General features: G+C 29.8%; 1 protein-coding gene across 5 annotated transcripts in view; it reads left to right on the top strand.

The window, feature by feature from the left end:
- Positions 1 to 27,997, top strand: part of LOC143236658 (lysine-specific demethylase 5A-like) — a 64,753-nt gene that overhangs the window by 7,252 nt on the left and 29,504 nt on the right. For 3 of the 5 annotated variants that reach the window (XM_076475044.1, XM_076475042.1, XM_076475040.1), the window contains exons 4-19: positions 117 to 179; positions 3,056 to 3,232; positions 5,467 to 5,619; positions 6,005 to 6,099; positions 12,265 to 12,337; positions 14,537 to 14,695; positions 17,232 to 17,351; positions 17,996 to 18,151; positions 18,558 to 18,650; positions 19,422 to 19,510; positions 20,379 to 20,541; positions 22,878 to 22,997; positions 24,153 to 24,347; positions 24,823 to 24,937; positions 27,359 to 27,425; positions 27,711 to 27,835. In XM_076475044.1, coding sequence (XP_076331159.1) covers positions 117 to 179; positions 3,056 to 3,232; positions 5,467 to 5,619; positions 6,005 to 6,099; positions 12,265 to 12,337; positions 14,537 to 14,695; positions 17,232 to 17,351; positions 17,996 to 18,151; positions 18,558 to 18,650; positions 19,422 to 19,510; positions 20,379 to 20,541; positions 22,878 to 22,997; positions 24,153 to 24,347; positions 24,823 to 24,937; positions 27,359 to 27,425; positions 27,711 to 27,835 — 1,963 coding nt within the window. Of the gene's footprint in view, positions 1 to 116; positions 180 to 3,055; positions 3,233 to 5,466; positions 5,620 to 6,004; positions 6,100 to 12,260; positions 12,338 to 14,536; positions 14,696 to 17,231; positions 17,352 to 17,995; positions 18,152 to 18,557; positions 18,651 to 19,421; positions 19,511 to 20,378; positions 20,542 to 22,877; positions 22,998 to 24,152; positions 24,348 to 24,822; positions 24,938 to 27,358; positions 27,426 to 27,710; positions 27,836 to 27,997 lie in introns of all 5 variants that reach the window. The other 2 variants (XM_076475043.1, XM_076475041.1) reach the window with 1 other exon arrangement.

Below are 27,997 nucleotides of genomic sequence, written 5' to 3'. Positions count from 1 at the left end.
TACAATAATTAATCAAAATCGGCCTCTAAAACTGTTATGACAGTGACTCTCTTTGTGTCTCAAGCTTCACAAAAAGTGTGTACTTTCTTGCTAATTCAAGAGTAATGTATTTGTAGGGCTCTTCACTGAAGATTCCAACTGCAGAAAGGAAGCTCTTGGATCTGTATTTGATCCATAAGGTAAGTAGGTTATGCAGTTTATTGTATTATGTAAGGATTTTTCAAATAACTCCTAATTCTTTCTGTTGCACATGCATGTATAATTCTGGTCTATGTCTACAGTGGAATGAGTGGTCAGGAAGAAACCAAGAAAATTGTGTAGAGTACATCATTTACACTTTTGTGTGAGGCTCAGAATAATGTACATGAGTTTGTCTACACATTTGTACATGTTAAGCATTTTCATTATAACTTTTAATACAGCATGTATAGCTTACAAATATTTTGTGTACAAAAAATATTTTTACTAAAAATTTGTTTGTGAAAATAGAATCTGTTTTGTTACTAGTCTGAGTGTGAAGTGATTTCATGTTATGATTAAAAACTATTAATCATCCCCAAAATCTCAATTATTATTTGTGTAATCTCTAAAATATTCCTAAATACATTTCAGATGTTTGTTTTTAGTAAAACTTTAAATTTTATGTTATATGCTACAATGATGTGAGGTCTGTCACTTGACCAACTTTGTTACCATCATAAAAAATTAGGAATAACCAGCTGAATAACCAAAAAATTATAAATAGCTATATTGATTCAATAGTATTTAATTATAATTTTTAAGCTTAGTAACTAAGCTGTATTTAGGTCTACAAAAATATGAAACTTCAAGTGGACTAAAGACATAACCTACCTGCCTTCTTGAAATCTTGGTTTGAAAGAATGTGGTAGCTTTTGATAGATTAAAATGGCTGAGAAAATGAATAGGGGAATATTCTAAGCTGTTGACTGGTTATTCACATGTCACGTGTTGAAGTAAGTTTATATAAGGGATCGTTTTTTTAAAAATAGAAGCAAACAGGACTGCTTTGTTTGATTCAGTACATATGCCATACCTCAGTAAAATAAACATATGAGGTTCTTATATTATAGTTTGTCAATATTGGTAATTTGAATTCCTAATTTGTATGACACTATAGACTTAGTATTTTGACATAATAAACATCTAATTTTAAATAGTGCTGCATTCAACATACCATGTGACTCACTAAAATCTATATTCAGGTGTTTTTTTTAATATTTATTTTTTAATTAAGAAATTAACTTCTCTATAATATTAAAGTTTGAATTATAATCTACTACACTTTGATTTCAAGCTTGTTAACATAAATTCATAAGTCAACAAATGTGATGACATGGCCTTTGACCAGTGAGCCATTGTGAAAGGGTTAATACACCCATTGAATTATTACAGATTGGTAACCCTTTCTTTATTTATGTGTGCTTTGTTGTAATACATCATGAACTTTGTTTCTTTAGCTTATTTTCTTTATGAATGCATGCTTTTTGGCTTTAAAAATACTTCTGCTGGTTTTGTTATTAATAATTAATTTATAAATATTAATAATGACTACTGATACAAGGTAAGCAATTGTAATTGATAAGAAGTAAAAATTAAATTATAATTTACTGATGCTTATTTTATAGAACCACATTAATCCAAAGTATACAAAGGATAAATACGTTATAGTGTTGTTAAAGTCTCTTTTATAACATCTGTTCATACTCCACCTGAGAACCGTACATCTGCACAGTAGCTCTGCAGGGTAAGTACAATTGCATAAAGCCCCACCATAAGGCTGTTGTAGCCAAAGTATACTACTTTTGGCATGATTTTTGTAATGTTTCTATTGCATGAAAACAGTGGTTTCTCATCATTCACTTCAATACTCTGATCACACAGAATTTCATAGATGTTACATCCACTGAGTTATGCAATGGTTGAATGGATGTGTTACAGAAACAACTTGTCTTGCTTTCCCAGATGGAGATTCTCTTGACTACATAGTGTATTTTTGCCTGAGAAAGAACTGATCTTTGTGTTTGTGAATTCTCGCTACTACAAAATGTTTTACTTTTCACAAATTGTTATGACTTATTGCAGGTTTCTTTGTGGATGATCCTGTTACCTCAAGTTGATCCATATTACATTGTTTCCAGTTCCATTAAGAACATTGTAAAAATTCTGAATATCTAATATGAACACATCTTTATGACCTAAGTATATGAATGTTTTGCACCAAAAAGGGCTGTTACATATCTTTCACAAAAATGAACAAATTTTGATGGCAGCACACAACCTGGGTAACACCAGACAATGTCAGGTATATTTCTGATACTTGTCATAGTTGTCTTGAGACTTGCTAGGTTGCATATTCAAAATTATTTTAATATAAATTACTCAACCTTCTGTATAAATGTTCAGCAAGCATATTTTTAACCTTCTGTGTAATGTTGTAAGTCATTACCTGAAAAAAACAAAATCTGCAATAAGTAAAATATATTGTCATTTTGTTCTCTCAAATTTAACAATAGTTTCAACCATAATCCTATTAATGATCCACAAGATATAGCAAACTCAGGAGATTTTGATCACTTCAAAATTTTTATACATAGGCTAACAATACAGAATTAATTTCTTGGTAATCTAAAACAGTATTTATAACTGTAATTAACCAACAAGATTTAATGAAACTTAAGTGCAGATAATTAGAGGAGGTCAATATTTTTTTGTTTTTTTCTCATAATCTTACTGATACACATAGGTATACTTGTAAGGATTCATGTATTTACAGTGATGGAAATCTAAAAAAAAAAAAACATTTCTTTGTGAGTATTAACTGAATTTTAAATATGCTATAGTCTAAACTTTGTTTTTGTTCAAGAATATTACCATAATTGTATTTATTCATTTTTTTTTTTTTGCTTTAATAACAGTTTCATACATGATCATTTTGGGTAATGTTGTACAATACTAAAACTAAAGTTGCAACTAAAAGAAAGTGTTAGGAAATAAAACAGATTTTGCTGTGAACTTTTTGTGATTTATGTTTCAGATTGTTCAGCAAGAAGGTGGAATGGATGTTGTAACAAAGGAGAGAAAGTGGTCCAAAGTGGCTTCTCGCATGGGGTACCCACCAGGAAAGAGTATTGGTTCTCTCTTACGGCAACATTATGAGCGAATTCTTTACCCCTATGACATTTTCAGAAGTGGAGCAAGTTTGGAAAATGTAGTAAGTTTGATGTATCAGGCTGTTGCATATGAAATGTATTTTCATGTGCAAATCTGAAATTCGATTTTTAATGGCTGAAAATGAATCAATATTATAAATTTGTCAGAATAATATAGTATATTGTCTGGTTCATTTCAACTAACTTTATTTTTCTTATTTCAGAACTAATTCATGTTTATGTTAATTTCTTTCATCGTGAATAATACTTATTCATGTAATTTTCTTGTGCAAGTTCAATTTTGGTTACAGTGAAGCAGTAGCAGCTTGTAATATCAATCATGCATTTAGTGATGTCACAGAATTGGTATAGGAGATTTTGCTCTGGTGACACAAGCCTTCAAAAGGCTACCCTCGGACAACCATATACCTGCCAGACTGCAAGAGAACTTGTCGACCAGCTTAATGTTTATTATTCAACACTTTCCTGACATCTTAAAGGAATTGGTAAGGTGAAGAAGCTTGATAAATGAGTACCTCATGAATTTACTGTAAAGCATCAAACAAGATGAGTTGAAATTTGTTCCTCCTTCCTTCTCACAACAGAAGTAACTCATTTCTCCATAGAATTGTCACCTGTGATAAAAAATGGATTCTTTATGACAATTGGTGATGATTCAGACAGTGGCTTGGCTGTGAAGAAGTACCAAACATATGTCAAAATCAGCTTTTTATCCTGAGAAGCTTATGGTTAGTGTTTAGTGGTTGTCAGCAGGTGTGATCCAGTATTCATTTTTAAACCCAAAAAAACAATCACAGCAGAGAAATATTGTTGTGAACTTGATATTATACATCAGAAGTTGTCATGAAAACCCAACAACAGTCAACTGCTGTGAACCCTTACTACTTACTACATGACAATGCTCAACCTAATGCCCTACTTGTTACTGTCCAAATATTATATGAACTTCAGTATAAAAACTTTACTTCATCCATCAGATTCACCAGATTTTTCTCCTACAGATTATCACTTTTTAAACATTTGGACATTTTTTAAAGGAAAAAGATTGCAAACCAAAGGTCAATTGAAAGTGCCTTTAAAAACTTCATTGCAACAAATGACATACAGTTCTTTAAAGATGACATGTATAAACTGACAACTCATTGGTAGAAGTGTACTGAATGTAAAGGAGCTTATTTTGATTAAGTAAATTAAACAACGAAAAGATGTACTTGTTTCATATTTTACTTTAAAAATCTGATATTTCATATGCAACAGCCCAATAGCTCAAATCCTTTAAGACTGTATATCAATATAGAAGGAAGCAATAAAATTTCATACTTTTCATAATGTTTTTATGTCAAATTAAAGATTTACTTCACTATGTTGGAGCATGTTCTCATTGGTTATACTGCTCATTAATTTAATGCTAAAGGTATCTTATATGCTTAAAGATATCATACTTTGTTTACTATAGTTGGTATGTTACTTGTTGCAGCTCTCTTTCTAGATGTTCCTGATGCCCCAGTTGATTTAAAATCATAAACCATTTGTAGGTATAATACATCCAAGACTGAACAAATCTTCCACGATGTTTGTTAGCTTCACACATCAGTGATTACTACATAATATTTTTAAACATACTTTGTTATCTTAAAAGCTAGGATAAAAGAAACCTGAAGAATAATAAATGTTTTTTTAATTGTTTAAAATTATGGAAAAACTAGAATTGTACAGTGGAATTCTGTAGAATGGATTTTACAAACTTATTTGGAAGTGCTAAGTCTAGTCAGTAGAAGTACAACTTAAAACAATTAGAAATTCTGACTGTAGTTTTGTTTGTTACATTGCAGTTCGAGATTAATGAAAAAATAAATCATTCTTTTAAGAATTTATTTTTTGTACTGTATGCATCTTATCATCCTTGGCTTGTTAAAGACAAAGTTGTGAGAATTCATCTCTGATGCCAGATAGGTTCATTTTTTAGAAGTGTATAAATATAAGTATTTAACTATTTAGTACTCTTTGCTATCTTTAACCTAAACAGTTATAATTCCTTCAGTTATTGAAAGTTTGAAATGTTGTTTTTGTATTTCATTGTTTTGAGTGCTAACTAAAATAATTTGAGACAAAATGTAACTTGAGATTCATGTGCCCACTCGGCATACCATTATTACACATTTACTGCAAATGCTAGGGTTTAGTTGTGTGTGTATATATAAACTTTACCTTTAAGTGTGTGTGTGTGTGTGCACTAGTTACCTGAACTTATACTTTTCAACTTTTTCATTGACAGAATTTGAAAGATCTGGAAGAGAAAGACAAAAAAGATGCAGATTACATTCCTCATGGTATTCCATCACGACAGGCAATTAAACCTCCTCCTGAACAAGTTGCTCGACGATCTAAACGGCATGCGAAAGGAACAGCGTCCTGTTCAGAAAATGCAGTAAGGGACTTATTACGTAAATTAATACCATGTTTCATCTGATAGACAGAACCAGTGGAGAAAAAGTTAATGCATCATGATACAAGCTTGAAGGGTTTTTTTTCCCCCCTTTTATGTGAGAAAAACACATTGGATACATAAATGAAGAAATTAGATGATACTGATTTAAGTTGATACATTAAGTTTGCATGAGTATGTAGCTTTAATTATTCCAACAAATATGAAACTAGACATAGATATTATTGTTTTTCCCTTGAAAATGAAAAATGTCTTTATTGAGTTATGTTGGTAGTAGACTGAAATCTGAAGAACAAAACTGAAAGTTTGTTTTGATGGTATAAGGTTGTGTTAAAAACAGGAAGTATTAAAGAAACTGTTCTTTTAGGGTGATACATCCTATTCTGCAAATAACGAGTTACGAAAGTTGCAGTTCTATGGTGCAGGACCAAAGATGCCAGGCTACAATATAATTAAAGGTAGGTTGTTGGAACTTAATGATGTTCAAGAGATATATTTTAGAGTTCTAATATGCTTGTTTTTTTTCACAAGGGATGCAAAGTTTTACTTTTGTGATGTGGTAAGCCCACATTTGATATTGTGGAATAATAACCAGATATTAACTTAGAAGAAGGTGGTTAAAGTACTCGACTCGTAATCTGAGGGTTGTGGGTTCAAACCCCCATCACACTGAGCATACTCACCCTTTTATTTGTGGGGACATTGTAATGTGATGGTCAGTCCCACTATTTGTGAGTAAAAGAGTAACCCAAGAGTTGGCAGTGGGTGGTGAGGACTAGCTGCCTTCCCTCTGGTCTTACACTGCTAGATTAGGACGGATAGTGCAGATAGCCCTTGTGTAGCTTTGTGCGAAATTCAAAACAAACTTAGAGAAATTAAACAAAATTTTTAACATCAAAATTAAAATATCTATATTAGATTTTGTTGAATTCTGGTTATTGGATCTTGTAAATGTGTGAAATGTCTAAAACATAAAGCAACTAAAATAAGGAGGTGTAACTCAAGCTGTGATTTATTATGAAAGGAACTACTGCTAGTTAAAGCTTCTGGTTTCCAATTTCCAAGTGATTTTTTTTTTCCCAGTAAATAAGCAGTTTGCAGAAGAACCTAATCCTTTTTCATGGTACTCCAAAACTAGTGACATAAAGTGACAAAGATTCCTTTTTAACCATTTATTCTAAGAAGGTGCAGCTAAATAATTTTAAATATGAAATGATCATAACTGGTGAAAAATGAATACATGGTTTAAACAACCATAAAACAGTATTGTTAAGTAGGAAGTGTAACTCTGAGTCTCAGCCAAAATAGAAAATTGTTTCAGACTGCATCTTACTCAGTTTAGACATTTAAGACAAAAGATGAATTTGAAGCTTTGAGACAACTAAGAGATAATAAAGACCTTGTTGTCACAAAGTCCGATGTTGATAAATAAATAGGACTGTCATGATGAGATGAGTGAGTTGCTAATAGATTAAAAACAAACTCGTAAGTAACAATCTTATTGAAGGAATTAAAAGGAAATGTTACCACTTTTTATTGTACTGTCCAAGTACGTCATACTAAAATTGTAATTAAAATGCTTTATCATCTTTGTATATTACTAAATGTGGAAGCAAGATTTTGTTTATAATTCAGACTAATCTTAGTTTTAACTTACATTATTTCCCTTTCCTTACAAGGGCTTCAGATTGTTCAACCAGTTAATAAAAACACATGCTATAAATACTGACAAACTAGAATGTAAAGTTTCAACCACGTGCATTACTGTGAAATCACTACATTTGTTTAACCCACATGACACAGTCCATCCATTTACGTTGTTTTTACGGATGTCTGTAATTTTCTTTGGCATTGCTGTTCAATATGTTTCTAACCTACAGAATGGACATGTGCTAAATACATAAATTAGACAACTGTGTTTTATATTGATGGTCTAAATAATAATAATGGTATGCAAGGAGAGCATGCCTTGACTGAAGACCCTTCTCCCAGCATTAATTTTTTTAAACTTATTTATATGGAAGTTAAGCAGCCAAACACATTGTAGTAGTTTACAGATATTCTATTCTAGTGCTAGATATATTTTTTTTCCAAGATACATCAGTTATTTTCAGACAACCACAAAAAATAGCTTACTAAACCATGCAGCTGAATGTAAAAGTAAATTATAAATTTCATGTTTTTTTTAGTTTTTGTACAAAAGTAACTAAAATGTAAAAATTTGAAAATTGTTGGTTAAACAAGTAAAACTGAATAAAAAATGATCATTTCTCTAAGAATGCATGCATGAGGGGTTTAATTTCATGATGTAACCAGATAGAAAAGTTTTACTGTAAAACGACTTTTGATATTCGTTTAGGAGAATCCAGAGGTAATGCAAATGAATGTGAAAACTGTAACATCAAGTATTCCTATTTTTAGCATGAAAATCATATTTAACTCAAACTTAATCTCTAATGAAGATACTATTAAAAAAACTGGTTTTTGTGCATAAAATATTTATAATGTTGCCATATTTTATGGAGATATATCTGGTACATTCAGGGTTTAAGCATACATGATAATTGAGATTTATTGGAAAGCCATATGTATTAAATGCTTCCATTATAGCAGAGTTGTGGTTCCACTGTTTGTTTTATGTTTCTGGTTCATTAAAACTGTTATAGAGATACATTGTGTGGAATTCATAGCATGTTTAAATTTTAAGCTAGCAGCCACTATAACAAAATTTTAAATGTGTTTTGTTTGCAAGTGTTGTGGTAAGTTTTTAGGTTTTGGCTATAATTAGTTTATACTTTTATTTTGGTTGAAAGGTTAATTACTTTTACTTCTCTTTTGAAACTTTAGCAAAGCAGTAAGGAAGAAAAGTTGAATAAAGTTAAAAGTATTCATAGAATAAAAATAAACATGATAATTACTCAAATAGAAAAATAGAAGAGGGAAATATATATATAATTATTGAAAGTAATATGTCAACAATTGGGAAGGCTCAATTTTACTTAAATTTTATTGTTATTTTGACATGAGTTCATAATTGTCACAAACTTAGATACAAGTCATCAGATAGTGGGATAAACTTCAAGTAATCATGTCAATAATTTTGAAAGATGTGTCACAATTATGCAAGTAATAAGAAATGGTCTTATGAAAATCTAATGTCTGTTTCATTATCATTATAATCAAGTAGGCTTCACGTATTTCTGAGGTTTTGGCTTTGAAAAGTGAGATTTGTTTCTCACATATTAGTTAAATTGTATAACTTATTTGAAATATAACAAAGGCTGTTCAACTTGTGTGGTCTACAATTTCATAGAAATATCTAACTTTCAGTTGTTTAATAAGTTTTAGCTATTTGCAAAAATTAGCACTCACTCTTTACTGAAATTTCTTAAGAGAGATTAGTTTTAAAATAGTTTTGTGGTATGTAAGAATTGTTTTAACATAATTTAAAATTACGTGGCATTCAGGATAACATTGAATGCATTCTTTGATAAATGATTTTAATTGATCTCTGGTGTATTTTTTTCCTCTACCAAAATTTATTTTCTGATGTTCAGTCTTGTATGTTTCTGTCATCAACAACATGTGGGATTTTTTCTTCCTTATTTTTATTAGATATTTCATTACATAGTCTACGTGAAACTGAGTTGTCAGAAATGTTACTGTAAACCATGTTATTTGTTCTGTGTATGTTGTATATGTGATATGCTTCTTTGATTGTACATGGTATGCAATTTTTTAAGCATTAAGCATAACTGTTGGACCTAATATTACAAATACTGAAGTAGTGGAAGGATGTCTAATTCTTCCTTGTGAAGAAAAGATCAGGCTATAATATGTGATTATATAAACTGGCATAAAGTAGTTTCATCACACAGCTACTAAATTGTTATAAACTTATTGCTTAACATGCATGAAGTATGCATATATTTATTTAAAAGAAAAAAGATACAGAAAGATAATTGTACATTTACAGTGTTATAATCATAAATGTTTTGTTGAACTTACCAGGTTAATTTTAATGGATGTATACATTAACTTTAAAACATATTTCTTGAGACATACCTTTACTATTTCCATGGACATTAGTATAAAAATTGTTTGTAAATCTAATTGTGTCTGCAATATGCTTTAACCCTCTACATGGGCATCTTTTTCTGTGCATGTAACAAGGTTTTTAGTGAATTGCATTCAAAATTTAAATGCTTTCTGTTTGTGGTATATACCAATAAGTATGGCTTAAAATGTAGGTAATAATCCATATTTTAACGGTATATAAGTATATAATTCTTAATTTTATAAGGCAGTATTAAAACAAATCCCGAATTCCCCTAATATAAGAATTGTGACAGTTTCTCTTTAGGCATCCTCTCTTCTACAATTTATTTTCCACCTTCCCAAGAATGTATACTAAATAAAGTACAAAATTATAATGACATCATTGTTTAAGCAAAGCATAATTTTGGAGACCTTCAGTTTTGTTTGGTTAAAGAATCATCAAATAGCAAATCAGACCCCAATTAGTATACCCACCTGTTACATCCTCTTGTTCAGAAATTTTCAATACTATATTACTTATATTTAACAGCAAATGAAAGTTCTATTCTATCAAATGATATGTTATTTCTTTTACAGAGAACTGCTAGTTTTTCTTTTTCTTCAAGCTTTATTTTTACAGGAAACATATTGATTAGCTTAGTCAAAGTTTTAATGACTATTGTTGTACAGTTAGAAAGCCAGAAAAATTATGATAGTTATGGGACATTGTCTGCATTTTGCATGTTATTAGTATTAAAAAGTAGGGTTAGATGTCATCAACAGTTGAGAGCAAAATAAAAGACCTAGGTAAAACCTTTATTTCTTATTTTTAATGTGTATTTTTTTTGTTTTTGAGATTAGGTAAAATAAATAATAATAAACTCCTGAAGTACAAATGTAAGCAGATCAAGATTAGTTTGTGCATGATGTAATTAAATAGTGTAATGTAAGTTGTGCATTCACCAAGTGATTTACCAATTATAATGGCCCAAATTGTAGTCACATTTCAAAGGTCAATAAAATGATAAAACTTAAGTGTAATTAGATGTATACTGTTACCAATTTAAAGCTATTTAGGATAAACCAGTGTGATTTCATGTTACAATTTGAAGTCATTCTAGAAGGAGAAAAAAAATAATTTAGATTTTTTTATGGTTATAAGGTCAGTGAAATTGACTAACCTTGTAGAGTTAGGATAGAGAAAATAATGGATAGAATATAAAATTTTACTGAAAGAAAACTTTATTTCCAAACTTATTTAGGAGGTTTTAGAGACTATGCAAATAAAATTTGAGAGTTTTGAGAAGTGAAAATGTTTTTAATGTTAATCACTTTGCACTTGGAATTGTGAAAAAAGTATATATATTCATAGGCAAATCTTTAGTAAAAATATTTAATTAAAAATCTAATTTTTTGTAATGTTTACTAAATGTTTGCCAAATTATTTGAGGATACACATACTATATTAAATGTTGTAAACTCTAACAAGTACAAAGTGGTTACAAGGTTGATCAATTCAGTCAATTTGTCAGTGAGAGAGTTAAGGCAGTAGTTATCAACTTCCCTAACTCTCACAGGAGATGTTTTGGGACACACTCTAGAAAGTCTTTTATTTTTGTTTTGTTTGTTCATAACTATTTTAGGAGTATTATGAATAATTTTAAAATAAAAAAAGTTTGTTTTTACTCTATCTTGTACTGCAACCCATCTTGATATATCTTGTGATGAACTGCTTATGGGGCCCGGCATGGCCAAGCATGTTAAGGCGTTCAACTTGTAACCCAAGGGATGCGGGTTTGAATCCCAGTCACACCAAACATGCTTGCCCTTTCAGCCGTGGGGGCATTATAATGTGACGGTCAATCTCACTATTCGTTGGTAAAAGAGTAGCCCAAGAGTTGGTGGTGGGTGGTGATGACTAGTCTTACACTACTAAATTAGGGACAGCTAGTGCAGATAGCCCTCGAGTAGCTTTGTGCAAAATTAAAAAAAAAACAAAAAAAACTTTATGGATTCCTACTTTAAGGTGTGTAAGTAAAATTTTGTAAGAAACTAGTTATGTTGCTATTTTAATATTTCAATCATATCTGACTTTGGTTCCATTTTTTATGCCAAAGCTTCCTAGTGTTCAAGTTTTAAACAACTATATATTTAATCAAAAGCTCTTTACTGAATTGCTGCTAAACATTAAAGTATATAGCAAAAAAATACATTAACTGTTATGTGGATAATATATTACAGAAATGATAACTATGATACAGAAATAAAATAAGTATTTTTAATAGGATAAGGATTACTTGTTTTGCAAAGCATTGGGAATTTATATATTTTATTACAGGATTGAGTGTGTGTTATTTAATCATAATGAGTTGCACAGATAAAATGAAATGTTCTTGAACAAAGGTTGAAGAAACATTTTATTAATATATATATATATATATATAGTGTGTATGTAGTTGTAACATGTTTGCATAAGGTTAAGTACATAAACATTATTGTTTTTTTCATATTGTAGGCCAAATATCAGTGTTTTTTATCATCAAAGGAATGACATCTGCACAAATGATTTTTTATTTTTTTTATAGGTAGAGAGCATGGTTTTTCCTCAATGTTCCAGTCATCTCAATATAAACTTGGTAAATTAAAAGGAAAAATTAATCCAGTAAGTCCTTGCAAGATATCTTATTTTGCTGTTGTTTTTGCAACTGCTGTAATGGTTGAGTTTAGAAAAATGTGGTTTGAATTTAGAGAACAAGTTTTTGTAGCAGAATTATGTTGAGAGTATTTGGATGGATCATGGTGCACTTACATTATGATTGTTATTTGTAGGTATCATATTGTCTTTAGGTAAAGCTACCAGGGAAATTTCAGATTGCAAAGGGGTGGTACTAATTATAGTATTTGCATGGTCTACGTGTGATTTGTTGATGTTAGTGCCAATAACTGTGTGTTTTTTCCTTCCTTTCTTTCAAATCAGAATTGTGGTAATAAAAGTGGATTATGTGTTGGGTTACTATTGCTGTCACACTTGGTAATCTTGATAAAAATTCTGGGGGTCATTAATTGGGGCAATATGGTAAACTGAATTTAGTTTTGCAGATCTGTTAATGTTTGCATTAAAATGAAGTTGGAAAACAGAATCAGGATGTTAAACTTTTTGTGGTTACTTGGGTATAATTATATATTGTTACAAAAATACAAGATATAATCATCAGCAAAAAACAGATTTATTATCTGGATAAAAAAATATTTGTAAACTAAAATGTTGATACCACTTATAATAATAATCACTACTAAACCATTTTGAGTTTGTAATGATTCTTGGCTCTCAGTTTTCAAACAGGTCTGTTGATTGAAGCATTGTGGTGAAATTTTAAAATTATATGAAATCAAATCATATATCTTTTATAAAAATTGAATGCTTATTAATGAGTCTTATGGAATTAAAATAGTTCTTACTGTTAAGTTTTATGCACATGAGTTAGAGACTCATCTGTGCATATTAAATAGTGTTGAAATTGGGGGAATATTGAATAGGAATAAATTTGTCCATTTAAAGTTAATTCTTAATGTAAGTTATTTGCAATAACTCAGGCTGTACAAATACAGTTGATGCTACCAGAAAGTCTATTGACTGTACTTTTGTATAATGTATAATAAGATATTTGATTTCAATGCAATGTTTTGAGACAGCTTAGGATTTATTGGATTGTTTTGACTATTCCATCCTCTAACCTAAACTGAATTATTAATGAATAAATTTTGAAAAGTATCTTAAAGCCATTTCTTATCATTCATACAGTTATCAAGCTTTCTCTTAAACTCACTTAAATTTACTACCTTTATACCATCTGAAGGCAACCCATTCCTTAGGTCAACCACCTTATTAGCAAACCAAAACTGCCTTAGCTGATGATGACTTCTACTCTGCCAAATTTTATATTTGTGTCTGCTAGTCCCATTATTTTCACTGTTAATTATGTAAAATGATCTCAATCATATTTACTGTAATTTGATTTTCAAGAGAAAATAGTTTGAGAGATTTCAGTCTCTCCTCATAAGATAACCTCTCCATCTCGGACTCCATTTTAGTAACCCTTCTCTGAGTAATGTACCTAAAGTATTTCATATAACTTTAGTTTACATTGAATAGGTTTGTTTATATAGTGATATTTGATATTTCAAGACGATAGGGACTGTTTTCTGGGATTTTCATGAAACAGAGTTTAATTTTTTTTCTTTCTTACTACACATATGCAGAGAGAAAGAGAAAACTGACAGAGAAGTGCTGAAATTATTTAAACTTTCTTAACTAAATTAGTCTGTCAGAATTGTATTATCTGTTGTTTAATTATGTGATAAACTTACATTTTGATTAGCAATTTTATTTGTTTAAACAGTAAGATAAATCTAAGGTCATAAGCCCTGCTACTTTACAGTTTATTGCTAATAAGCAGTGATGAAATTTGTTCCTTGAAATAAGAAGGATTTTGTTGTATAAAATTACCCAGAACAAAAATATTTATCAAAATAATTCATACCTGAAATCATAGTAAATTTTTACAAATGTATCTAAAACAAGGTTTTGTTCACGCTCTATATATATATTGTAAAGTCACAGTTTAATGTTGTAAGTTTGTATTAGAAAGATTTTAATGATTGTTAGAGGTGACAATGTTAAAAATGAACTTTATTTGAAATTGGTATAAAGTAAAGTCAGGTGATGAAACTTGTGTCGTTATTAAGAAAACAGGAAAACTTCTCTCTCAGAGATTGCTTCATGTTTGGATATTTTTTGTAAAAAAAACATTTTTTTTCTACTTGTGTAAAGATTTGAGTTGTGCCTGTGTTGTTTGTCTAGATTGATCTCATTGTATGTCTTGTGTGTGGACGAGGAGATGATGAAGCCAATATGTTGCTCTGTGATGGATGTGATGACAGCTACCACAATTTTTGCCTTGTTCCACCTTTACATGAAATACCTAAAGGGGATTGGAGATGTCCACGGTGTGTTGCAGAGGTATATATAAAAAGTACATGTATATCTGATTAACTTTTCATATATGTACACGATAGACCCACACTTTATTACTGCTGTTTTAGTGAAAAATATCCAAGAAATCTCAATTTTATGAAAATCATCTCATTTATAAAATTATGATCAGTTGAAAATATTTTGTGTTACTTGAGGATATTATCTCTGTAATATCAGATTGGTTCAGAGTGCGTGTCATGACGTTGTGCAAAGTTGTGTTCAAAAATTAAACAGTTGTATTCCCTTAGATAGTTAATAAACCTGGCATAAAAATGTAGTTTATAATTGAACTTTTAATATTATCTAAATTTTACTTTCATAATTTCAAAAGAAATATTTAAATGATTTCTCAATCTTTGTTTATTTGTATGAAGTAACACTTCTCTCCAAATTGTCCATTGTAGATTTTCTTCGTATCATTATGTGACCTTCTGAATTTGACACTAATTACACATATATTGATACTTCTAAACCATATGCATTAGGTTATCCAGAAATAAATGTTGGAATTCTAACAATGACATTTAGAAGCTGAATATTGAGTAACTTATCATTGGTTAGTTAGTTAGTTCAATCCAATGTTTGCTGCATACAAGGTGTCTTAATTGTCTGATGTTTCAACTTTACTCAGAGTAAGTTTCGCAATGCCCAAGGCAGCATGGACAAGAAAGACTTTCATCTGATTTTCCTCCATGACTTCAAATTTGGACGAGAGGAAACTACATGGAACATCAACCAGGCATTTGGCTGTGGATCTGTTACTGAACGTACAGTTCAGCATTAGTTCCAAAGGTTTCAACATAGAGATGAAAGTGTTGAAGACAACGAAGGTCATGGAAGGAACCCACCCTTAGATGAAAACGTATTAAGGGAAGCATTTAAGACAGACCCTCGCACAACTTTACGTGAGCTTGTAGAAAAGCTAGGTACAAGCAAATCAAGCATTACCAACCACCTGAATGCAATCGGAAAGATGAAAAAGCTGGATAAGTGGGTTCCACGTGAGCTGACTGAAGATCAACAAAATCAGCATTATGAGACCTGTCAAGAATGATGCTCCAAAAATTAAACAAATTAGTAATTGAGGTTCTGCCTCATCCACCTTATTACCCAAACCTTTTCCCCTACAGATTTTCATTTTTCAAGCACTTTGACATCTATTTGAACAATAAAACTTTCAAAACCAGGCAGCTGCTGAAGAAGCTTTCAGGGAGCTCATTGACCATAGAAACTGATTTCTTCAGTAGGGGCATAAACAGTGTCATTACATTTTGGCAAAAAGTGTGTTAAAGCAAATGGGGCTTACTTTGATTAAAGCGTGTTTTACAACACTGGTTTATACTATCCTAAACTTCACAGTTTAAAAATGACATTTATATCTGGACAACCTAACAAATTTATAACCTTCTCATTTTACTGACATATACACAAGAATGTCAAATTCACACCATGACTCCACTTCCCATCACATCCTGCTGTTCAAAAAATACAAATAATTGTTTGTGACACATGCTGTTGGATTATTTTTAACCAAAAGAAAAATAAGATTTTAGCTTACTAAATTTTCTATAAGACTACTTTGTTCTGATGAAGTTTTTGAGTTATTAGACCTACGGTTTTATTGTTGCTGAGATCAGCCAGCTGATAATTAGTTTAACCCACTTATAACTTAGTTAGGAAGCTAGATTAGTTATAGTACTTTAGAACATTATAATTTCTATGTGTTATGTACCAAGCAGAAATAAGATCCCAGGCATAAATATTAAATTTCAAATTATTTAATTTTTTTATTTATTTCATATAAAAGTCACTAAAATGTGAATGTTAGAAACTTGTTAGATAAGGAAACTTGAGTGAAACAAAATGTTCATGATAACATGATTGTGTAATTGGATGAGCATGCTGGTAACTTGATTATTAGTTTACAAAAATATTGTACTGTGAAAATAGCTTCTGCCTTACTATGAGAGTATTTAAAGTGCAACTTTAAATAAAATTAGTGAGTGATGTTTTGAAAAGAATAAATAGTCTGTTACAATGTACAATCATAATTGAAAGAAAGTAGGGTAGTTTAGAGATATTTCAAATGTTTTCAGCTATTTATTTTGCTATACTGCTGATTTCACTACACTTTGTGTTAAAAGAAAATAACAGATAAAATACAAAGTTTTTCTGAAAGGAACTTGGTATTCAGGTAAGAGGGCTATTTAAATTAAATTTTAAAATTGTAAGATTGAGAAATTGTTTTTACTTTTAATGTAAAAGTCACCTTGCACTTGAAGTGACTCAATAAAGGTTATGTAAGTTCACAGAAATATCTTTAATAAAAATACTAAATTAAAAAATCTCTTCTTTTTTTGTACAAAAGACTTGTAATGTTCGCTAAAAGCTCGTTCAATTTTGTGAAGATACAGTTACTACGTGTGTAGTTTCATGATTACATGATGGTTATATAGTCAGTAAAAATGACCAAGCTTTTATACAAACTGTTAAAAGCTTCATTTTTCAATTGTTTTATCAGGTAGTGCAGAAGCCCCATGAAGCGTTTGGGTTTGAGCAAGCAAAGAGAGAGTATACACTTCAGGAATTTGGAGAAATGGCTGATCAGTTCAAATCAGATTACTTTAATATGCCATCTCATGTAAGGAAGTTGTATTATGTATAATTTTTTAAATATTTTTTTTACTTGTCTTCCAGGAATTAATCTAAAATTGATTGGTGTGTTCAAGATGAAATTGATGCAAAGTTATAATGACATGTAATATTCAGACTAATTCACTACAACATATGAGTTGCATTATAAGGTTTTATGTTAATCATTAATAAGAAATCCAGTGTGATAAAATTTTGGATAAATATACAAACTGATGTTGAGTGAATATTTGAGAGGTATACATGTGGACATGTAAGTTAGTCATTTCTACTTATGAGTAACAGCTGATTCTGGAAAGTTATAATTATATAGTTACAGCTAAGAAAACAATTCTTGGAGATATGATCATGAAATTTTTCATCTTGTGATTTTTTTTTGTAAAAACATAGAAGCAAAACTAAAATAATCTTCAGTAAATTAAACATTTTTTAATATTTAAAACCCACTTATGTGACTAATATAATGTTTGCCATGTTTTAGACTTTTATTAAAGTAACAAAAATTGTAGTGATGTGGTAGGTAATGTGACAATGTGTTAGGTTGTTGAAATGTATGTAATTCATTTGAAAAGTGCTATACTCTCAAAAGAAATTACTTCATGGAAAAATAAATTATGTTGTTGGTTCTTACAGTTAGTTCCTACTTCAATAGTTGAGAAGGAGTTTTGGCGTTTAGTAAGAGCAGTAAATGAAGATGTGTGTGTTGAATATGGTGCAGACATACATACCCTTGAACATGGTTCAGGCTTTCCCACAAAAACCAACAAATGTTCTGTGCCTGGAGAGGAAGTGAGTTTTTTTATTTCTCAGATTGTTTTTACTAGTTTCACCATGAGTGGGATGCTGTAACACAAGAAACCATTGTATTGTGGACTTTATTTATATTCCTGGAATGTTACTTATAAACTATTCATTTTTCAGTAAAAATAATAATTACTGATATTTAAATATTACATTGTTAATCTAGTGGGTTAAATGCAACCTGATCAATGTCTTTTGATTTATCCCAGCCCAAGGTTACAAATGGTTGCTATTCACCAAATACAATCTAGCCTAAACAGATTGTTTGAATTAAAATACAGATTATGCTTTTTCAAGATTTTATTTTTCATCAAACAAGTGATGAAGTAAACCTTTACAAATTCCCTTTATTGTTTTACTGGTGATTATATTTTCTTGTGAAAATTTTTTCTAGGAATATATTAATTCAGGCTGGAACCTCAACAATCTTCCTGTCTTGGAAAACTCCATTTTGAAACACATTAATGCTGATATTAATGGAATGAAGGTATAGATTCCCTTCATTCGTGTTAGTACCATATGTTATAGCTGGTAAATGAAAAATTTTGTCATAGGTGTGTTTAAAAGCTAAGGTTTAGAAATATGTTATATACATAATGTATACATTATTAATATTTACTTCATTTTGTTGAGATGGGATAAAAGTTTACTTTTATGACATTGATTATCAAATAAAAATTACAGAATTTAAGGTTAAATACCAGGGTTATTAAAATCACAGTTGTTTCTAAAACATGTTAAATATCTGTTCTTAAAAATATTATAATAATTTAGGAATGAGTTGTAGATCATTACAATGGTTCTTCCACTGCTACAGTAATTCTGTAATAGTTGTTGTGTTCATTATAAAAGATTACTTTTGTATATATTTTGTTGGATGTCATATTTATTGTCAAAATAATGTTTATTCTAGTTGTACTTCTCAATTTTTCACCTTATTACTTAGGAACTTCTAATTCTAACTACTAAAATGCTGCTTTGTTTTGAGAGATGCATACATTTTAGTAAAGTGCTTATTCACCATTACTTTGGCAAGAAGTAGATAAGTTCACTCAACTTACACATTAAAATTTAAAATGTACATCACTGCCAAAGTTGAAAGGATAAAAACAGATTGATATGTCTTCAACAAATTAATTCTCTGAAACAACGTTTGTTTTGAGGTTTTATTAAGTTTATAAATAAATATTTTAACCTTTTTATCTTTAAAGAGTGCTTGAGATTTTGCAGTAATTAGTTGTAATCCTTGGTCATACAGATTCCATGGGTTTATGTTGGGATGTGCTTTGCTACATTTTGCTGGCACAATGAAGACCATTGGAGCTATTCCATTAACTATCTTCATTGGTAAGGAATATACAGTGTAGACTGAATTTGTGTTTACTTTCATTGAACATGTTTGATATGGGTGATGGTGTTCGTGGTTCAACTCAAACATTCCCCTTCAGTTGTAGTCAGTTTTTTATTTTGATGAATTTTCTCTCAATGGCACAATAGTATGTCTGCAGACTTATAATGCTAGAAACTGATTTTTGATATGTGTAGTGGGCACAGCACAGATAGCCCATTGTTTAGCTTTGTGCTTAACTCAAATAAACATTTTGATGAAAGCAGAAGACTTCCTGTTTAACATTGTGTCTAGTGTCAAAACAGTAATGAATATTTATGGATCACATTTACACATTATATGGTTGTATCATAATTACTGTATGCAATCAGTGTTATATCAACATCATTACCACTGTGTTATTGGTTAAGAATATTCACCCTAATTTTGTTAATGTGTAAGTGATTATTTCATTGTAAATAATATAACAGGAAGGGCCTGTAGGCTTGATATCATCCAGTAACTGAGTGGTTAATTCTTTAATGATGTCATTTTCAAATATGTTTTGATAAATTAAGAAGACCTCATAAATAAAATTCTGAAATGTTTGTATAAGTGATTTATTTTCAAAACCTTGTAAAGGTTAGTTTAAATGTATTTCCATTTTGAAGTTCCAGCTTTTCAATTATTGAGTCTATGAATCCTTAAAAAATATTGAAGAAAATAAAACGAATGTGTCAGTATTGAAACTGGCTTCTTTGAACATAATTATTTTAAGATCCTGTACTAGTCAGATCATTCTTTTTTAATTTAGCAAACATATGAGTGTAATGATAAAGATATTTTATTCAACTTGTATTTTATTCATATCTGTTCTTGAAAACAAAGGGGGGAACCTAAGACTTGGTATGGTGTACCTGGAGATAAGGCTGAAGAGTTTGAGAATGCTATGAAATCTGCTGCTCCAGAACTCTTTGAAACCCAACCAGATTTACTACACCAGCTTGTTACAATCATGAACCCAAATATTCTTATGGCTTCAGATGTCCCTGTAAGTTATTAGTGTTTCTTTTCAATAATGTTTCATTGTATATACTCCCTCCCTCATTTCTCTGCATTTATTGGTACTATGTGTTAGTTGTGTTTTACTTCTTAAAACAACTTGACATTGCTTAATTTGAAGCAAAATTAATTTTTGCTCAGTGAGTAACTTTGAAATAATATAGAAAGAAGACTTGATGTATGAAACCATGTTGAAAGGCCATACCTGACTGTTATAAAAGTACCTGATCGTAGTAAGGGTTGCATCACGTTTGGGTTATGATAAATCTTGTACCCACTCCTTATGAGTTTCATATTATGTTTACAGTAGAGTCTTGTGCAGGCTGTTTAAGTGTATTTTGTATCCACATATTGTGAAATTCAGTCTCAGTGTTTAAATGTTAATGTACTGTTGTTTTTTTCTGTAGTGCTGATAAGAACTTTCTTTTTTTATGATACAAAATTACATCATAACTAAAACTGTTATTACAGCATCAAGAGACACAATCTTAATGCATTGCATGTCTCTTGATGCTGACTGGAAACTTTAATAACAGACATAAATATTTCTTCAGCTTAACTATTAAAATTTAAAAAAAATTACAACAAAGGCAACACTCATACATAGCTGAGATCTGTGTATGAGGGCTATACCATAAATGCTTTAAGACTTTACTTGCTTAGATTTTTTTCATAGGTTTAACTCTTTCAGCATGGAGCTCACTCCCACGAACCAAACTCATAACCATTTTGTGCGTGTTAGTTTTTATGTTATAACTTTCAAATCAGTAAGTGTATCTTTAACATTTGGCACATTGTCGGTAAATGTTACTAGGCTTTCTTATAAGAAATGTGAATTTTTTTAATATTAACCATCCAACATGCAGTGTAATTAATTTTGATTTTGAAACCAAAATGATAGCAATATCTAGTATAAATAGCTTAAATCTCATAAAACTATACCCTATATATATATAGTATGCTTATTATGTCCATCTTCTAACAGTGCATGGCTAACATTACAGAAGTTACAATGACAAGGTGCACATGCTCTTGTGTTACCGTATCCAATGATAGAAAACTGACCTTTAGTCTTTACAAAGTGACCTGTCTTTGCTGTGTTCTAGTAGACCAGTATTTTGCAAAATAAAGTCCCATTTTGGTTATAATGTATATGTATATACATTTACTATTTTCAAATAAGTTTTTAAATTTCCATTATTTTTCTTAAACCAAATAGTTACCTTTTATAGTTACAAACTTTATAGAAGTTTGCTGCTTGCTGTAGATTTCAAAGCCTTGTCAGTTATTGTATGTGGGGGACATGAAACAAAATAATTTTTTTTTAGGTATTATATATACATTTTGAAATAACAAAAAATGGTAAATTACTTACATCAGTACCACGTAATTCCACTATAATTTATCAATCTTAATAACTAAGCTGTATTTGGATCTTAAAAAAATGTGAAATTTTCGAGCTGACTGTCTTACCTTACTGCTTGGAATCTAGTATGAAAAAAATAATTTTGCTGCACAGATACTTGAAAAAGGCTGATAAAGACATTAGGGGACACTGATCTTCTGATTGGTTATACACACATCACTGAGTGACGTAGTTGTACTTAAGTGGGTATTTTGGATAACTGAAGAGGTGGATTGGGCCACCTTGGTTGATTCAATAAATTTATTAATACCTCAGAAAATAGAAAATATTAGAGGTTCTTAATTTATATTCTAACTCATCAATACAGATAATTTGAGTACCCAATTTTAAGAAACTACAAACTTATTGACATTCGTTCATAAAATAGTAGTTCATTTAAATTTTTATGTAAATCAATGAATACAAATGCATGGTCTTTGACATGAGACTTGTGTCGATAGGGTTAATGTAACTTTGGTAACCTGTGTTTAGAGAGTGGTCTTTGTTTATTCTGGTTACTTGCCTGAGAGCAGTTGCAATTTCCTGATAACTGATAGAGGTTTTGTTGGTCTCTAGAATTAAATATATTTCTATAACCTTTTTAAATGAAGTAAAATTAAAAAACAAAACAAAACACATGCTAACCCAGTTAGACAGTAGCTTGTTTTATAGTAATCTCTACTGACCTTTGAATAATTATCACAAGAAATTGATAATTAAAATGAATGAAAATTTTATAAATTATAATAAAACCTGTCTTTCATTTCAGTGAATACTTTACAGTATTTAAAGTTTATATCTTTGTGATGTCAATTATTAGTAAATTATTGGAATAAATTTTAAACTTTATGTACAAATTATGATGTGTCGGTGGCATTGTTTATATTCAAAAGTTTTTATTTCATGGTTTTGTAACACAGATTTATAGACTGGATCAACAAGCTGGAGAGTTTGTACTTACGTTTCCACGGTCCTATCATGCTGGATTCAATCAAGGCTACAATTTTGCAGAAGCTGTGAACTTTTGCCCTGCTGATTGGGTAAATATATTTTGTCATAAGAAATCTGTTTTGAACTGCAGGCTTTACCTGTATTGTATTTTTAGTCTGCAAATGTTGTATAGATTTTTATCATTCAATTCAATAAATGGGAGCTGTTTTAGATTAATCATAAAAGCTTGCTGTGATATGAGGCTGATGTGAGGATGTATTATAGACATGTTTTGGAGGTGTTATCCACAAAAATATTAGTGTACTCTTGTTTCTTCTTTGTTGTCCATGGTATTTCATGATCACTCTCAACTGGGCTTCCTTCCATGTTAAATTGATTGTAACTCCTACAGTTATTCTTCTGTAACAGGTGGTTTATTATTATGTTGGTTGTTGCTTCTGGGATTATCTTTTTGTAATGGGTAATTTAATTTTATGTTAGTTATTGCTTCAAAAATTATATTTCTGTAAGGGTAATTTATTTTTATATTGGCTATCACTTCTGGAGTTCTTTCTGTAACAGGATGTTTTTTCTTAAATTAATGGTTATTCCTAGAGTTTATTCAGCTGTAACAGATAATTTATTTTTATACTGGTGATTACTTCTGCAGGGGTTTTTTAGTATCAGGTTGTCTTTTCTAGTATGATCACTCCTAAAGTTATATTTCAGTTGTAAGTAGCTGTTATAAGTACAGTGATTATTTATAGATAATAGATCATATGTCATAAACAAGTTAATGGTTGCTATGAGTATTTGTCAGTAATAGGTCAAGTTTTTATTATTATTATTATAAATTTGTTACTATTCAGCACTGGCGTTTATGAAAGTGTTGTCCACTAATGGATATTATACTTTTATATTATAGTTTTATGCCATAATTCTTGTAGAACTTAGCTGGTTTTAGGGTCATATCTAATCAATGGATTGTCTACTTTTGTTTATTTAGTACCGTGTAACAGATGTGATTTATAGGTGAAAACAGTCTTTTTAAATATCTTTCCTATTATACTCGTTTCAAAATTTCAAAAAAAAAATAATACTTGCATTATATTATTAAAGTTATAGTTTTGAAGATTAAATGTCATTTTTAGGGAGATTTTTAGATTAATCTGTTAAGAGTTGTGGAATGGAGCATAATTAAAACTATAGAAATATTATATTTTACTCTTGTTTTTAAACCTGCTGCTTATTTTAAACTTCTACAGCTGTCAATTGGACGTCTGTGTATCTCCCATTACAGTCTTCTCCGTCGTTTCTGTGTATTTTCTCATGATGAACTAGTTTGTAAGATGGCAACAGATCCAGAAAGGTTAGAAATCAGTATTGCTGCTGTCACTTTCCAGGATATGAAGAAGATGGTGGAAGACGAAAAGGAACTTCGAAAATGCCTTCTCGAATGGGTGGGTGTTTTTTTTTTTGTGTGTGTGAAATAGCAAACTGAATCAAAGGACTGCAGTTTGTAAGGTTGAAAGGCATAAGAGATATTATAACTCATATAACTCAAAATAATAAAGTTTTGAAGATTAATTAGAGTAATTAAACCATTGTGTTTAAACTTTTCAATGGGAATCTGATATACGTTTTATTATTTTGTTGATGAAAACCAAAGAAGTGGTTCAAATCACAATATTAATCTTTAGCATTTATATTTAAAAATATAGTAATATTGTTGACACTTAGTTGTTTTTTTTACTTTTTTCTTTGAGGCTACTTATTTTGTTTATGAACCTGATTTTCTTTTGCCAACTAAAGTTAGTTTTAAGTTCCATAACTATACTAAAGAAAATAAGGGTGCTAAAGTTTCATCAAAGAAGTGTGTGAGAGATATATTTTTTCAGTATCAGTAGACTTTTATAAAATATGATATTGTTTCAGGGTGTGACTGAAACTGAACGTGAAGCATTTGAACTGTTGCCAGACGATGAGCGTCAGTGCGATTACTGTAAAACCACATGTTTCCTTTCTGCCGTTACTTGTTCATGTGACACTAGTAAGTTATAAATTGTGATCATTTGTAATGTATGAACATTCTGCTATTAAAGATTTGTTGTATGAAATAAAAACTCTTAAATAAATATATGCTTTTAATCTCTTAGTATAAAACTAACAATAAAAATTCCTTACCCTAATTATCATGTGCAGGGACTTAAATAAAGCTGTTAAAAATTGAACTTTTCTAACTTACTTCAGTTCAAACTAACAGTTATTGTCAAGCAACTTAATATAAATGGTGTCTTTGCTAGTACTTTGCAGTATACCAGCTGGGCTGAAAAGCCCTGATGTTAGACAAAAAACAGTTACTTTATCACTAGCTATAGCAGGGATTATGTGGATAATATATACCAATATACCCTACTTTCACTCAAAAATTCTTGTTATTAATTTCCGTATATAAACAAAAGCTTTTCTTGTGCTTTTATAAATTACAAGATATATACAGTAAGTTTTTTTACTTTTAAAATTATTATATATTTCCGGAAGCATAAAAGCATCATTTAAAGCTTGAAATGATGATAAAAAGATTTACATGGGAGTGAATGTTTCGAAAAACTTCTTGCAGCAGTGGATTTTTAGTAGTGTTTATTATTTACTTGTATACCTTATGGTTTTTGTTATTTATATGACTCAGTGCATAATCATTATTCAGACTGTAAAAAATAGATTTGAATATATGTTATAGTGTACAGAAAAGATAAGAAAAATTAAGAGGCAACTTTTTTAACCCTATTGCTACAGGCTTGGTGTGATATACACAAGTTCATCTACACATTTGCACATGTTAAGTATTTGTGCTATAACTTTCGATACAGCATGTGTATCTTCACAAAATATGGTAGATTTTTAGTTAAGCTTACAAATATTTTGTGTACAAAAAATCAGATTTTTTTAATGAAATATATTTATGAAACATTTGTTTGTGAATATAGTGTTTTGTTACTAGTCTAATTATAAAGTGATTTCATGTTATGATTATAAACTATTATTCGTCCCTAAAATCTCAATTATTATTTGTGTAATTTCTAAAACCTCCTAACTGCATTTTAAACATTTCTTTTCAGTAAGACAATATATTTTATGTTCTTTGCTATACTATAACTATGTCGAGTTTGTCACTTAACCAACCTCAACCAAAAAATTTAACCACTTGACCAAGAAGATTAGAAAATAAGTTATACTTTTTCTGTACTAAAATAATTACATATTGTAACACAAACGTTTAATCTAAGTAGCTTCAGTCTCATAATGCTAAATGTGAACATATACATTTATTATTTTTTATTATATTAACATTCCAGTCATTCCTAGATAATGTTACATAACTTGCATTAATGTGGTGCATGTGCACTCAAGCTACATATCCAGTAACATAAAACTGATTTTTAGTTATCCCCATCTTGGCTGTGTTTTAGTGGACTAGTATTTTGTAATATGCAGTCACATTTCAGTTATTATACATTATATATGTTTATAGATTATCACTATTTAAAAATAAGTTATGAAACTTATTTTTCTTAAAACAAAGAACAGTATACAAAGAAGCAAAGCAAATAGTTATCTCTTTTCACCAAGACATTGGTTGTTGCTGAGCATAGGCTACTAAGCCTTTTAAAATTTAGCATGTGAAGGATATCATACAAAATTTGTTTTAGGTTTTATATATATATAATTGAAAAACCAAAAAAATCATAAATAACTACATTGATACAAGAGAATTCCACTTTAATTTATTAAGCTTAATAACTCATTTATTTAGATTTTAAAAAATATGAAACTTTGAGCAGACTAAAGACACAACATGCCTCTTTGAAAACTTGGACTTAAAGAATGGTAGCATTTTTTAATGATTAAAATAGCTGAGAAAACAGCTCTGGGGACATATACTGCAGTAAGAGTATATAAGGGACCATTTCAAAAAATGGTAAGAGTTGAAAGAGACCACTGTGTTTTATTCAGTACATAAGTCACATCTCAGGGAAATAAAAATATATGGAGTTCCTACTTTATATTCTAGCTTGTCAATATTAGCAATTTGGAATTTCTAATTTGTACAAATTTATAGACTTAGTATTTTGACGTCACAGACACCTAATTTTAAACAGTGGTGCATTCAACATACCATGTGATTTTCCGAAATCTATATTTAGGTGTGTGCTTTTAATATTTACCTTTAAATTAAGAACTTAACTTGTATGTAATATTGAAGTTTGAATTATAATTATAATTACAATTTGAATGCAAGTCAACAAACATGATGACATGGCCTTTGAATCCTGATACATTGCGAAAGGGTTAAACATAATTTAAAGTTGCCATTTTACATAATATATACTTTAAATAAAGAAATTTACTTCTATGTACCTGTACAATATTTGTTTTCCAATTGATTGAAAAATGTATTGTCTGTTTTCAGATAAACTAGTGTGTATCAATCACAAGGAAAAACTATGCTGTTGTCCACCAAGCAAACATTGTTTAAGGTATTATTCTGTTTGTCCTAAAAGTACCTCCTTTAATATTATAAACAAATCTATGAACTGCACTTTGGAATTTTGTTTCTCATGTTTATTTCCTCTCAGAATTAAAAAAAAATATATTTTGCTTAATTATGGACTGCTACTTGTGGGTTAAAAATTTACTTTGGGTACTTTATGAAAATGAAACAAAGGTCTGATATTATTTTACAACCTCATTTAGTTTTTTAAATGATGTGTTCATAGATTAGTTGTTTTCTTCTGATAACAGTAACGTGCTTTTCTGACTAGATACCGTTACACGCTTGATGAACTACCAGTAATGCTGCAACGTTTGAAACTGAGGGCAGAAGCTTTTGATAATTGGACGGTCAAAGTGAAAAATGCTTTAGAGGCTCCTGAAGATGAAAAACTAGGTAAGGTGGTGGTTTTTAAATTAAGCTATTATGTTTAAATGGTATTTGATTTGTTGATTAGTTTTCTTTTGTCAACTTTTGTTTATGTTTTAGGTGAGCAAAAATATTTTTCTATTTTTTAAAGTTAAAAGTTCATGAAAACTTGGCAATCACATGTATTGG

The sequence above is a fragment of the Tachypleus tridentatus genome, chromosome 13 (assembly GCF_004210375.1).
Source record: "Tachypleus tridentatus isolate NWPU-2018 chromosome 13, ASM421037v1, whole genome shotgun sequence".
Taxonomy (NCBI): Eukaryota; Metazoa; Arthropoda; class Merostomata; order Xiphosura; family Limulidae; genus Tachypleus; species Tachypleus tridentatus.
This window is presented reverse-complemented; position numbering and strand designations above follow the sequence as displayed.